At 39.2% G+C, this 14,691-nt stretch overlaps 1 protein-coding gene across 1 annotated transcript in view; it reads left to right on the top strand.

The window, feature by feature from the left end:
- ATP8B4 (ATPase, class I, type 8B, member 4) overlaps positions 1-14,691 on the top strand; it is a 229,142-nt gene that overhangs the window by 98,994 nt on the left and 115,457 nt on the right. Inside the window, exons 8-10 of the mRNA XM_006895328.1 lie at positions 4,368-4,526; positions 9,645-9,733; positions 13,285-13,481. Coding sequence (XP_006895390.1) covers positions 4,368-4,526; positions 9,645-9,733; positions 13,285-13,481 — 445 coding nt within the window. The remainder of the gene's footprint in view (positions 1-4,367; positions 4,527-9,644; positions 9,734-13,284; positions 13,482-14,691) is intronic.

Here is a 14,691-nt window from a genome sequence, read left to right as displayed (position 1 = left end):
GGTTGGCGCAGGATAGAGCAGGGTTTAGGGCTGTTGTGCATAGGGTCGCTATGAGTCGGAAACGACTCGACGGCACATAACAACAACAACAATTGCATATATTCTTATTACCATGGAAATATATTCGCCTTCCATTCATTTTAGATCTATCTGCTTTTAAACCCTTCTCTGCTCCCAGCCACTTTCTTGAAACCACTCGAAAAATTTCTATTCAATGCCTGCAACAGTAGACTTGAGCATATCAGAGATCATGATGATAATGCAGCTTAGGGCAAAGTTCAGATCTGTTATTCATAACGTCATTATTCAAGTTGACACGACCTAACAACCACCACCACCAATAGGCATTTATTAAGATAATAATGATGGAGACACTCTGTTGGGGTGTGGGACTATGGAGATGAATGCAGTGGCTCCTGCAAAGCAAGCTGTCCACCTGTTTTTGGCAGAGACAGAAACTTGAGGAATTTGTGTCTGATGCTAACAAGACTACATAGGAGAAGCTGAGCACTTAGGATGAGAAATACAGAGTTTGGCTTTGTTCCGGCCATTTTGTTTTGACTGGGTACTATGTTTAGTATTTGTTTCTGGGACATTCCTTTGATTTTTTTCAATAAAGGCTGAATTGGGGCTTGGCCTTCAGTAACTGAGGCAGAACCTCCTGGCCTTTCTGCCTGTTCCTGTCTAGAACCACACCCTTGATGCCAGGCCAGAGTGGATGAGCCTTGGGGCCAGGGAGGAGCGAGCCAACATGTTCAAGGCTGTATTTGCCTACATGTCAGTCTTTGCTTGTGACAATAAAAATGATCAAGTGAGCCTGTTTTTTATATTCCTACTGGCAGGAACTGTGTGTCTTGTTGTTTTTGCCCAGAGGGGGGAAAAATTCTTAATAGCCAAATTTGAAGTCTGAGAAATTAAGCCCTGGGTCAAGAATTGGAACAACTTTAAGGGTTGCTATCATCTTCACTATCTTATGTAGGTTTTCCTGGGGAGACTCAATTCAACCATTTCCCTTAGTGTAATACAATGACTCTGCACAGATTATTTCAAACTCATTGCCATCAAATCAGAATAGACTCATAGCTGAGACGCCATTGGATTTCCAAGGCTGATCATCACAGACATGGAGATTGCTCATCTTTCTTACTTAGAGCTAAAAGTGGTTTCAAATCTCCACTGGCCTTTGGGCCAGCAGTGCAACATCCTACACGCTGGACTACCAGAGGTCCATTTTAAGTTATTTAGCCTCATCAGAACCTTTATGTCTTCGTTCTTTATTTTAACAGTGATATCTGGGAGTATTACAGGGAATGTCCAAGTAGAGTCTTTTATTAAAGTGTGGAAAGGGAGATGGAGGTTGAAAAGGCATTTGTAGGCTTTGTATCTCCCATGAACCTTAAGGCTTTATTGCTTTGATTTTTTTTTTTATGTTAGTAAAACTTGGGCTACAAACAAGTTTCATTTTGAAGTGTATCTTTAAGTCCAATTTGTAGGTCAATTGAAACAGGTACATATGTCTAGGGAGGATAGAAGAATTGATGCCGTTGAGCTGTGGTGCTGGAGAAGAGTATTGAAGGTACCATGGACTGCTAGGAAAACAAACAGATTCATCCTGGAGAGGGTTAAACCAGGTGGCTCCTTGGAGGCAAGGATTCTGAGGCTTAATGTAACATACTTTGGACATGTTGTAAGGACCGGTCCTTGGAGAGGGACATGCTTGGGAGGGTGGACGGATGGCGCAGGAAGGTGGATTGATTCAGTGACTGGGGTAATCGGGATGGGTGTGTCAGAGGCAGTGCGATTGGCACAGGACAGAGCAGGGTTTAGGGCTGTTGTTCATAGGGTTGCTATGAGTCGCAAGCAACTCGACGGCACATAACAACAACAATAACATGTCTTATTTAGAATCTCATAGCCTAGTCCATAGGGAGTTGCATGGTCAAATCCAAGGCAGCATCTTTCTAGTGGTTCGAATCCACCAGCAGCTCTATGTAAGAAAGATGGAGACTCTCTTCTTTTGTGATTTACAGAATTTGAAAGCCTGCTAGAGGGTCAGCTGTGAGTTGGTTTGGACTCGACAGTGATGGAAGTTTAGTGCAAAAAAAGGCTAAGGATCTTTTCAATGATTTAGAAGGATGCCTGTGCAGCAAATGAAGGTGATTGTGAGGAAGAATTTATTGATATAGAGTATATTCAATGACAGATTTATATTAAAGGAAAAATTGTAGTTGTCCATCAGTCATTCTTAATCCAGGAATTTAATCTGTTTGGCCAGCTGTGTGACTGGGCCATGTGAAAACTGGCTGCTGTCACTTAGGTCCAAGAGTTTTTAAAGGGGAAGCATACCATAACAAGGAGGAAGGGAATCTTTGTAAAGAACCAATTTCAGTTCAGAAGGCAACCTGGAAAGTAGATGGAATGAGTGTAACACAGATTTTATCTCCAGAATGAGTTTTCTTCCCCTTCATTCAATGCAAAAGATGTTCTGATTTCTTTCCCAAATGCCACTTTCATTTGCCAATGTGTCCTTTTGACTTTTAAGGAGATAAGAGTTTTACTATTTCTTTTTTTGTTTGTTTGTTTTTTTGGTTTTTTTTTTTTTTGTTATTAGATGCTGTTAAGTATAACTCATAGCAACACTATGAATAACAGATCTGAAGCCTGTTCTATCCTGGCTCTTCCTCACTATTTCTGACACACTTGAGCCCGTTGCTGCCATTACTGTATCAATCCACTTGGTTGAGGGTCTTCCTCTCCTTCTATTGTCATTAAGAGGAAATACAAATCTCACCTCTGGCTTAAGTACTGATGGGATCTCCCTATAACCACCCTTCCCCTCATCCTCTCTTGTTCCCTCCCGGCCTCCCTCTCTCCTTTGATTCCACTTCTGTCCCTCACTTCTGTCTTCTTTATCTTTATCCTCATCCCAACTCTTTTATACATTTAACCCCAGAACATTTGCAATGGAAATGTATTTTTATCAAATAGTCATATTTTGTAACTGAGTACTTGAAAGATTATTTCTGGTTTCGTTTTCTGTCTCAGGAACCTTCACTCTCAATGCATATTTGTTTACTGAAATAATGGAACGAATTGACTCATTGATTTGAAATGGCATGCCCTGGGTTTGGAATGGGCTTGGAATTTGAAAAGAACTAGAAACATCTCCTGCCTAGTTTAGGGCAAGTTACATAGTGCCTCTGAGAGTCCCAGAATGCTGAATCTAATCAAGATAAGGAACATAGAGCAGCTGAAAGGAATCACACGCATTCTCAGGCACATGTGGCAAACGAGGCAGGCATGTCTCTGGGGTGGAATATAGTAGGACCTCAGATATGATGACTACATATCTAGAAAGACCAAATTAATTTGGTTGAAAAACTGAAAGTATATCATCAGGAAGTTCATTTTCAGTTAAAAAAATGGAGTTAGAAACTGAAGGGACAGCATAAACCCTATTTTTTATATAAACCCCCATTAATACCAGAAACAGAAGCGGGCCATAAAAATTCTTAGCTTAAGGGAAACACAAATGCTCCTGGTAGAGTCTTATCTGTCCTTGCAAAGTAAAGAATTAACTAGTGTCTACATGACATAAAAAGTAAAGATGGGCAAAGTAGCCAGCCCATCAAAAGCCGACCCACATGACTGATCCCCCGGCCCACCAACCATGCAACCCGCCCCGACAGTAACACCCAGGAAAGCCTTAAAAACGATTGTGCAGGGGCACTCGGGGCTTTTTCCCTAGACACCTTCCTACTGAGGGAGAAAGTCTTCACATGGGGAATGTAATAAATGCTCTTAAATTTCCATATGTGTGATGATTGGATATCCTTTGAGGGGCATTTCGTGGGCAGAACAAAACAATCCCTTTCCAAAGATCATTTATTAAAAACTTCTTGTTGTTCTGTACTGTTGAGTTGGAACTGAATTATAGTTGACCCTCCACCAAGTTTCAGAGGCAGTAAACCACACAGGAAGAGATTACCCATCTTTCTTCCAAGGAGCTACTGGTGGATTTGAACCACCTGTATGTTTAGCTTGGCAGTGCAACTCCTTACCACTTAGCCACCAGAGCTCCTTATTACAAACTAGAAGTAAAGATAAGTGATTTTTTTTTAAAGGATAAACCTTCCAAGCAAACTAACCCCATTGCTCTTGTGGCCTTTATTCTTATGTGAACAATGCAGAAAGCTGTTGCACAATACTTGATAGATTTCTAACTTTTTTGCTGAGCACGATTGTGTCTATGGATCACTATTGTGAAGAGGGGAAAGGCTTTGGGGCAGTGGATGGTAAAATGGTACTGTGGGCTTGTAAAGAGAGATCTAGTTGAGTCACAGCAAGACTTGTTTCTTATCTTACAGGGATTGTTGTCTGCGAGGCACCGAACAACAAATTAGATAAATTCACCGGCATCCTCTCTTGGAAAGACAGCAAGTACTCTCTCAACAACGAGAAGATAATTCTGAGAGGCTGCGTCCTGAGAAACACCAGTTGGTGCTTTGGAATGGTTATTTTTGCAGGTATAGCTCATTTGTGCAGGGTTGGTTGTCTGTGTGAACCCTTCCTGGGGTAGTCGTCAACATAGCCTCCATGCTGGGATGAACACAGAGCTTTTATTCTGGAGCAAGTCCAGCTCTGGAGTTGACTAAAGAATGTAGGGAACCAGAGAAAGACATCATTTCTCTGAAAAGACTCTGGGTGGCCCCCTGTATGAGGAACCACTGACGTCATGAGTTTATGCTTACAGATGTTTGGACCTCATTTAAGTGGTGGGTTGTTAGATAGTGACAGCTTCTACATTAATCTGTTAACTCCATCCACATCATTCTTGTCATTTTATGTATTAGTTAATCTTCCTTTAGAGAGTATGAAAGGAACCCCCTATCTTTGCTCTTAATTACGTAGTTTGCAAAAGGACAAGCAGCCCTTTTGGATAAGTCTTCAGGGAGATCTTGCAATCATTTCTGTTTATACTCGGCAGCTTCTTCTACTGTTTGTGAACAAGAGAGCAGTCTTGGAGAGACTGTGTATGGTGGAGTTGGGGAGAAGGGCAGGGAGGTACCTTGAACTCTGTGTGCCTGCCCTGTCCTGCTTCTTATCTCTAATTTCCATGGGCCCAAGGTGGCATACTTCTGCTAAGGAAGCTTACAGTAGCACCATTTTGCACAGCTGCTCAGATTATGCTCAGGGCTTCTGCTGCCAGTCCTTGATTTTTAAAATCTTGTTTATTGTGGCACCAAATTAAGATGTGTTTTGGGCCTGCTGACTATATGTGCAATCAAAATTGGAATGTTTTTCTTAACAGATTTTCTTCAGCAACAACAAAATTTTCATTAAAGGCTCAAAAGTGTTCCAAACCTAGAAAAGGCCTCCCAATTTCTCCTAAATACTCTCAGCTGTGGGTGTTAGTGAGGCTTTTGCTCCTTAGGGCACTGCCATTGTGAAGGCTTTGGAAATCCCTAGAAATGAGGCAGAATATGTATCTGGAGGTGGATGGAGCTTAGTGACTCTCTCATCAGATGCTTTTATTCTTTAGTCTGAGAAATAATCCAAGAACGATGCATTTTCTTCTTTCCATTGTTTTTTTGGGGAAAAAAGACAGACTTACATACAAACCTCTCTTTACTCCCCCACTTAATGTTAGGAGATTTCTTGAAGATACTCTGATGGCCATTTTCCTTCTGGTTTGCTCCATTATCACAGGGATGTAAGTTCCTCATCCAAGGAAAGGGCTGTAGTACTAAAATTTGCTTGCATTTATATGATCTTGTTTGCCTAGCATAGCTTGCTGTGCGAGGCCACCTATGGTGGTCATAAATGTAAAGCATATATACAGTATTGCCTGAAACCTAGTAGATGCTTGAGAAGTTAATTTTCTAAACAAATATTTACTGATACGTGGGTCAGGCACTAGGATACTTATTGGTGATCAAGAATGTGATGTGATTTATGCTGAGTGAACTAAGTCTCATAAGGACATGTAATGCATAAGACCATTGTTGTAAAAAAATAGAAGGATACCTAGCAAAATATGTATAGGGGTCTATGAGGGAAAGCGTGAAAGAAGGGTTAGGATAAGTAGGGGGGATATCACAGGTTTGCACAATTTGGTGGGTAGAAGGAGCAGGTAAAGGAAATGGGAAAAATCCAATAGGGACTTGAAAAGATTGGGTAATGGTGGGCACAGTCCAATGGGAATTAATTTTATAAAATACAATGTGTGGGAATGATTGTATGAAAATTACAAAAAAAGAATGTGATGTGAGCAAAAGTAGTCTGGTAAGGAACATTCAAGACATTAGTCCCGAATAGATTCTATAATGAATGTATAATTGTAAACCCAGATAAATGCACTGCAGTGTATGAACTCCTGTAGCATAAAGTGGAGGAAACGGATGTAGACTTGGGTTTTAGAGAAGGTCTTTCTCATGAAAAGAGCCCTGGTTTGGTAAGCATTTGGCTGCTTACTAAAAGGCCAGAGGTTCAAACTCACCAGGTAGTCCACTAGAGAAAGATGAGGCAATTTGATTCCATAAAGATTCATAGCCTTGGAGATCCTGTGGAACATTCTACTCTGTTCTACAGGGTCACAATGAGTCACAACTGACTCGAGGACAATTGATTTGGTTTTTTATTCAAATCTTTAGAAAGCTTGAGTCAAAAGTTGAAGAATGAGGAAGTGTGAACTGAGTTAGAAGTATAGGGAAACCAGCCATAAGGTATCTTATGTGAAAAGGCCTTGTGGCAGGAGTGAAGATAGTGAAGACATAAAACTTAAGAAGGTCAGCATGAGACATGGAAAACGTGGAAGGGAGAGATGGCCATGTGACTGAAGGTGTGGGCAAAGACTGGACCATGCAATGCCTTCTGATATTTATCCTGAATTTTAGTCTTAAAGATATTGGGAAGCCATTGCAACTTTATAAAGTTTATAAACAAGTGGAATGTATATTTTATTAAATTTGAGATGTTCAGTCTTTGTACCATGTTTGCAATGTTTGTGAATAGACAGAACAGGCCCTCAAAAGAGCACATGATTGAGCTGAGTGAGAAGGAAAACTATTGATCAAGGTAGAGGGCAGAGAGGATGCAGGGAAACCAAGTTAGGAGACTTATATTGTATGTATTCTCATTGAGAAGTTATGGTACTTTGGATTGTGATGAACTTCAAGGAGATGGCTAGAGAAAATTCTGAAAGTAATTAGAAAGGTGAATTGATAACATTTTTAAGGTAATGTAAGAGAGATGAAAATCTGGCTTCTAGCTTTTTCAGAGCCCTTAGAATGAGACAGACAGTGGTGCTGAGATAAAGAACCCTGGAGGACAATCATGAGATGAACTTGGTGGTCTTACAGAGATGCAGAGGGGGATATTACTAAGGCAAGTAAACATATGACTTCAAGTGCACGAATTTTGAGCTTAGATATGCAATCTGAACTAGAGATGTAAATTTGGCCTATCGATGATGATTGAAGCTGTGGTCTTGGATGAGATTGCCTCAGGAAGGTGGATTGAGTAGAAGAAAGGTGTCCAAGGTCTACTTCTTAAGGAATTCTAGTATTTATTAGTGCCAGGAGAGGAACTTGAGCATCACGGAAGATAGAGAAAGATCAACTGATGAGGTAAGAAGAAAAAGAAAAAAAACATTGTAATATAGATGATAAGTAAGAGTGTGTTTTGAAAAGTTGGAATAATCTACAGTGTCAAAGGCTGTTGAACAGTTGGGAAAGCATTTAGTATATTGATGGTAACACAACATCTATTTTGGATAAGTGATTTATTTAGAATCTTCTTTGAGTAATGATTGACATATGAACATAGAAAAGTCCTTAAAGAACTTTGACTTTGAGGGGAAGAGGAGATAATGATGTTGGTGCCGAATAGGACAAGGCTCTAATCTGTCCTTCACAGGGTCACTATGAGTCATGGTTGACTCGAGGCATCAAACAACATTTAATATCTGTGGGTATATTTAAATAAGTCCCTTAAAATCCTTAAATTACATTATTAGTATGTTTCTGTGCTCAATAGATTTTTTTTCAATGACAAAGCTGCTGTTGAGTCCGAACTGACTCATAGCTGATGCTTCAATGTGTTTTCAGAGGTTGTAAACTGCATGAGAGGAGATTGCCCACCTTTCTCCTATGGAGCAATTAGTGGATTAGAACTGCCTGCCTTTGAGTTGGCAACTCAACTGCCTATCCAATCGGCCACCATAAAAAACTAGTCTGTCAATGTTGCAACTTCTAAGCACTTCATAAGCTTTATTTGCACTTTGTGATCTTTACTGTAAAAGAAATATTTCCCGACTTTTATGTCCATATGATTTTAATAAATAATTCTGAGAAAATGTGGGTGTTCTCCTTTGCACAGAAAATGGCTGGGAATAGGGCACTGGGGTACAATTTCCAACTCAAGCGAATTTTTATGAGACCCCAAGCTTTACTTCAGTTTGTCTTTTAAGTACACATAAATCTTTTAAGAATGTTCCCACTCTGTTTTGACTTTCAGATGGGCATTTAATTCTTGTTTCTTTCACTTTCCCTTTAATCCTGTTTTAAATGGCTATCTTGATTAATAATCATGGGAAGACAGTGTGGAGCTGGGACACTGGAGAACTCTGTTACAGTAAAGATCTAATTGCTCCTGTGAAGCATTGCCTCAGTCCATAGGAATTTTCTTCGCACGTTCTAATATTTGTCTTTGTTAATTTCCCAATACATAACTTCTAAAGCGGTTAATAATATTCTTAAAAGTCTTTGAACAAAGAATTATTAACTGTCTCATGAGATAACCTATTGTGTTTCCACGAAATAATGAACACAAGGTTTAAGACACTTCTTGGCTCTACAAAGAGGGTATATATGATTTGCTGCTGTTGCTCTCAAGTTTATTCTCTTATAGACTCCATGTAACAGAAAAGAACTGCCTCATAGCGTTTTCTATGTTGTCACTTTTCCAGTTGTAGGTTTTTAGATCTTTTCCCATGCAGCTTCTGGGTGCTTTCAAGGTGGACCTTTCGGTTAGCATCTGAGCGCCTTGCTATTGCATCACCAGGGCCCCTTGCATATGATAGGAACAGCAAGGGCCTTTATTAAGCAGCGATCTTATTAAACTGTCTTGTACCGATATTCAGTATCTAATACCGTTTCAATTTCTTGCTAATAAATATCCTGTATTATTCTGAAACCTGTTTTGAGAAATGGAGTCCAAGTTCGATTTGTTCTTTTTCCATCGTTGACATGAATGTTCTAAATGGTAGGATGGGTTTTTTTCCACTCTTGTGAATTAGGCTTTATTTTTACTCTTCTTAATTGCTTCAAATGAGAAGATGACATTCTTAATACTAATGCAAAGATTTTCAAAGAATTACAACGTTTCTTAAACCTTTTAGTTACAAATTTTGCCTGAATAAATCCTTGGAGGATTCCAGAGTTAAGTCACTAGAGGAGAGTCATATCCAACTTAATAATGGCCCTTGCTCTTATTAAAAGTGAAATTATTTTGAAGAATGTATTCTTTTCTATTTTTGAAAATTAGATATGATTGAGAATAATGATAATGATGTATCATCTAATTATTACAATTTTTTTATTCGCTTTTTGTCTCTCTCTCTCTCTTGTTTCTTTTTTGGACAGGACCTGACACTAAACTAATGCAGAATAGTGGCAAGAGTAAATTTAAAAGAACAAGCATTGATAGACTGATGAACACCCTAGTACTCTGGGTAAGTCACTCTAATCATCCCTAGTAGTGGTTTTATCTATCTATCTATCTATCTATCGATCTATCTATCTATCTATCTATCTATCATCTATCTATCTATCTTACATTTTGCTAGGAATTCTCTTGGAAATTTTGTTCTCCTTAAGTTTGTATTTGCGGTGTTTGGCATTTAAGCTTCAGGCATATTGCTTCTACTTTTCTATATTATGATGATTCCTCAAGCTTGGTAAAGTTTCTCATGTGAGATGGATTGGTGTTATGGTCCCACAAATTCTTCATATTGCTAGAATTGGACTTTGAAACACAAAACATAGTTTTTAAGTGGTTGGTTGTTGCATTGTCTTCTATCTGCTCAGTTTTTAAGTGGATTCAGAAGCAGGAGTGGCATCCACTTCCAAAACAACATGCCTCTGGAAACTCTATGATGAACTTGTATAAATGGCAGTAGTTGTAGACAGGTTTCAGGTCTTTTGTTCATAGGGTCACTATGAGTAGTGCTCAACTTGAAGGCAATGAACAACAACCTATGTGGATGATGAACAAGGCTGGCTTTATGGCTGCATAGTCCATGCTTAGCTTAAGGGTCTGTGGCTTACTCTTACTCTCTTACTATCTAGAAACTCCTAATTTTTTACCAATATGGGGCCATATGTTTTCACGTTACACTAGGTTCTGAAATTGATGTGTCTTGTCTAGCTTTAGGTCATTAAGGTTCAGGCCACAGCCCTCTTCTTTATGGAAGCTTGTAAACCTTCTTAGCCCACAATTATCTCATGCCTACGACTTCTTCTCCTATCCATTGACCAAAAATAGTCCCCTGCATTCCAATCTTTTGTTAATCTTGTGCAACATCATACTACTAACTTGATTATTCTCTGACTTTTTGTTAATATTTATTTGGCTCCTGAAGTAGGTGTCAAGTTTGAGGACAATGACTTTGAAATATGACTGTAATGGAAACATTTCCTCACTTACCACATCACAGACTCACACTTAAAAAGAAATGAACTAATTCTACCCCCTCCCCCCTGCCACCTCTTTGCTTGACTGAGGTGTAATAGTTGGACTCTGATTAATGAAGGAAGGAAAAAGAACATTTTTTTTGACACAAAATGTTGACCAGCCTGTGTTTTATTCTCAGTAAAGATCTTAGACCTAGGAGCATCTGTATTCTCCCAGCCATGTTCTTCCTTTGAGGCAGGGCCTGTGGGACTAGAGGGATATGACCATATAGACCCTGTGTCTCCCTTCTATAAGCCCCAATTCCAATGGCCCTAACACTATTTCTGTGACTGCATGGAGATTATATAACTGTCTACCTCAGAGGAAAATTCCTGCTTCTCACATTACAAGAGAAAATGATCATTTGAGAATTCAGAAACAGAGTATCAAGTAAAGGGAGTATGGGAGTCGGTGGTTAACAGCTCAGCTGTTGAGTGATTTGAACACATCAGATGCTCCTCAGGAGAAAGACATGGCCATGGCCATCTGCTTCCACAAAGGTTTATAATCTTGGAAACTCTGTCCTATAAGGTCAGAGTTGTTAATTTGAGGGTAATGGATTGATGTCAAATCTCACCAGTTTTAATGTTCTTAAAGCTATTCAGTTCAATCGACTTACAGGGTCAACCAATTAAGAGAAAAGAAGATACGGTGTCACAGGTACATTCTAGATTTCTGTACACTAAGATGTCTATGATTCACTACTCAAGTTTTCTCCAATATGTAGTTTTCTGCTATAGTTAAAAATATGGTTTCCCCACAATCTTGTCTTCTTATGTGCTTATATTGAATGTGAGAGATTAACTAGAAATCAGTGCTAGAATTTCTGAATTCTTGCTTGCTTGAAGAAAAAATTAATTAGGAGAATGCATTGCTGTCTTCTGTCCTTACACTGGTCCTTACGTACTGTCCTTGCAGTATGACACTTAGCAGAACAAAAGTCTCATGGCAACAGCCTGAACTCAGGCCTGACCATGTACGCTCTTCCTTTTTCGCAATTTACTGTATATTATAGAAAAGCTGAATTGTGAGTTCCTGAAGTCTTAGAAAATCTGTACCTGTGTCATTGTATCCTCTTTTCTCTTAGCTGGTTAACAGTATAAATCAATTCAGCTGAATAACTTTAAGAACATGAACGCTGGTGACACTTGGCCTCAATTCCTTACCATGTTCTCTGAGTTATTATGGCCTCCTTTCCTCAGCTTAGGGTTTTGAATTCACAAGGGACTGACCCTGCAGTGTCTCCTAACTCTAAGATGACTTCGACTTTGCTGACAATTTTTAGTTGCTTCCCACTTTTTCACTTTTACTTACTTAGTTTCATTTCAAAAGGAAAGCGTATGTCCTATGATGTATTTTCACCAATGCTTCTCCTTGTTGGCCTCAAGTACAGGTAGTGTACCCACATCTGTAACCAAGAGACTCAGTCTGATAGCTCTCGAATCGTTGATACTTGTTTCTTTTTGTTTTAATGACTTGAGTGATCACATTATTAATTATTCCCACAAGACACCTTTGAAAGCACTATGCTCGCTTTCAACTTGAGCTCCTAAATGTGAATGAATAATGTTTTATTGCATTTTACCAAATGCTTATATATATATCTTTATAACCAGTTGAGGACCTAAAATAATTAGCTGTGTGACCATAGATGAATTTTGCAGTTTCTTTGTGTTTCTGTTAGCTGCTGTTGGTTTGGATGTCAGCTCCTTATGATCCCTTGTGTTATGGAGGAGAACTTCTCCATGGGGTTTTCTTGCCTGACATCTTTTTTGAAAACAGTTGGCCAGGCCTTCCTTTTGCAGAGCCATTGTTGTTGTATATGTGCTGTCCAATCCACTGTGATGCAGTGATCCTATGAACAACAGCTCTGAACCCTACCCTATCTGGTGCCAATCTCTCTGTCCCTGACACATGTGAGCCTATTGCTAGAGATGCTCTGAGTTAGATACTTGTTCAACATCTTCCTCTCTTACATGGACCCTCTACCTTTTCACGCATGGTACTCTTCTCCAAGAACTGACCCCTCTTTATAATATTCCTGAAGTATGTGAGATGGAATTTCACCATCCTTGCCTCCAAGAAGCATCCTGGCCACATTTTCTCCAGGACAATCTTGTTTGTTTTCTTGACAAGTCCATGGGATATCCAGTACTCTTTCTTAACACTACAACTCAAAGACAGTAGTTTAAACTACAAACTTTTTGATAAAAAAGATTAAACCGATCACAAATTACTTGCTTCTTAATGTCTCTGACTCCATTTTATGTTGCCTTGATTTAACTATAAGTTGTGGATGGATAATTACTGCTTTTCTCTGAGAATCCCTGGGTGAATGAAATAAGTTGTATATGAAACATTCAGCTGAGTAAGCTCCTGATAGAGACATACTAAGTTTTACTCATCTGACTGACAGTAAGTAAAAAGAGCTTTGCATAAATTTGCTTTCCTAATGATCATTTCTTAGAGTTAGAAATGTAATTAGATCACAGTGATATGATTTGTTTTGGGTTCACGTTAACCTTAACCAGACTTCTCATTTTGTTTCAGATTTTTGGGTTTCTGGTGTGCCTGGGAATTATTCTTGCAATAGGAAATTCAATCTGGGAGCATCAAGTTGGGGAGAATTTCAGAACTTTCCTCTTTTGGAATGAAGGAAAGAAGAATGCTTTGTTCTCAGGCTTTCTAACCTTCTGGTCATATATTATTATTCTCAACACAGTCGTGCCCATTTCATTATATGTCAGGTAAGATAAGAGTTTATACTTCAGTGAGGCCAGTTTGCTGAAATCCCTTGTTTTACGGCATCTCTTTTTTTGGTGTTAAGATCACAGCAGTGAGATAGAAGCCTTGGTGTAGCTGCTTGGGATCAGCTACATCTGTTACAAATGAGGCAGCTAAGCTGTTTAATCTGTTTAACTTTGAAAAACACGAAATAAACCCACTGCTTTCAGGTTGGTTCCAACTCATAACTACCCTATAGAACAGTGTAGAACTATCTCATGGCATTCCCAGGGCTGTAAATCTTTACAGAAACAGCTTTGTCACATCTTTTCCCACTGACTGATAGGTGGGGTTTTGTTAGCAACTGAGTACTTTAACCACTGGGCCACCGAGATTCCTGTTTAACTTTACTCTTTTCAAGTTACAGTAAACACATGTAGTTTTCTTCTTGAATCAATTATGTTTTTTTTTATTTCACTTTCCTTCATTGACTTTATGTTTCATACAATTATTCTCATACATTTGTTTTATAAAATTAGTTCCATTGAATTATGCTCACCATAACCCCATCCTTTCAGGTCCCTGCTGGATCTTTCCCGTTTCTTTTACCTGCTCCCTCCACCCCCCAAGTAATAAGACATTGTGATTCCCCCCTACACATCCTCACCCCTCTGCTCCCACCTCTTCCTCCCTTGGACTCCCATGCACATTTTCCTAGTTATCCATCTATTTTTACAGTAATGGTCTTACGCAGTATTTGTCCAAGTGAGATGGAGTTAGTTTCCTCAGCATAATGTTCTCCAGTCTCTCCCAAGTTATGTAGTAATCTTTAAAATCATTGCTCCCGAGTGTTGTGCAGTGTTCCATTGTGTGAATATGCCACAATTTCTCAATCCATTAGGTTGTGGGTGGACATTTGGGCTGTTTCATGTCCTGTGATGGTGAATAATGCGGCTATAAATGTTGATGTACAAATTTCTGCTTGTGTCTCAGTTCTGATTTCCTTGGAGAATACTCAGCAGAGAAATAGCTGGTTTAGTGTATTAGGTATTGGGCTGTTAACCTAAAAGTCAGCAATTCGACCCCACCAGCCACTTTGTGCGAGAAAAGATAGACCATCAGCCTCGTACACGCTAATGGAAGGTCGTTGTGAGTCAAACCCAATGGCAATGGTTTGGTTAAATTCAGTTTGCTAAGAAGGTTCTCCTCTAATGTGGTGTTGTTGTTGTTGTT

Source organism: Elephantulus edwardii, unplaced genomic scaffold (assembly GCF_000299155.1).
Source record: "Elephantulus edwardii isolate Elephantulus edwardi_28Jun2011 unplaced genomic scaffold, EleEdw1.0 scaffold00164, whole genome shotgun sequence".
Taxonomy (NCBI): Eukaryota; Metazoa; Chordata; class Mammalia; order Macroscelidea; family Macroscelididae; genus Elephantulus; species Elephantulus edwardii.
The sequence above is the reverse complement of the archived record's forward strand: the minus strand, read 5'-3'. Positions and strand labels throughout refer to the sequence as shown.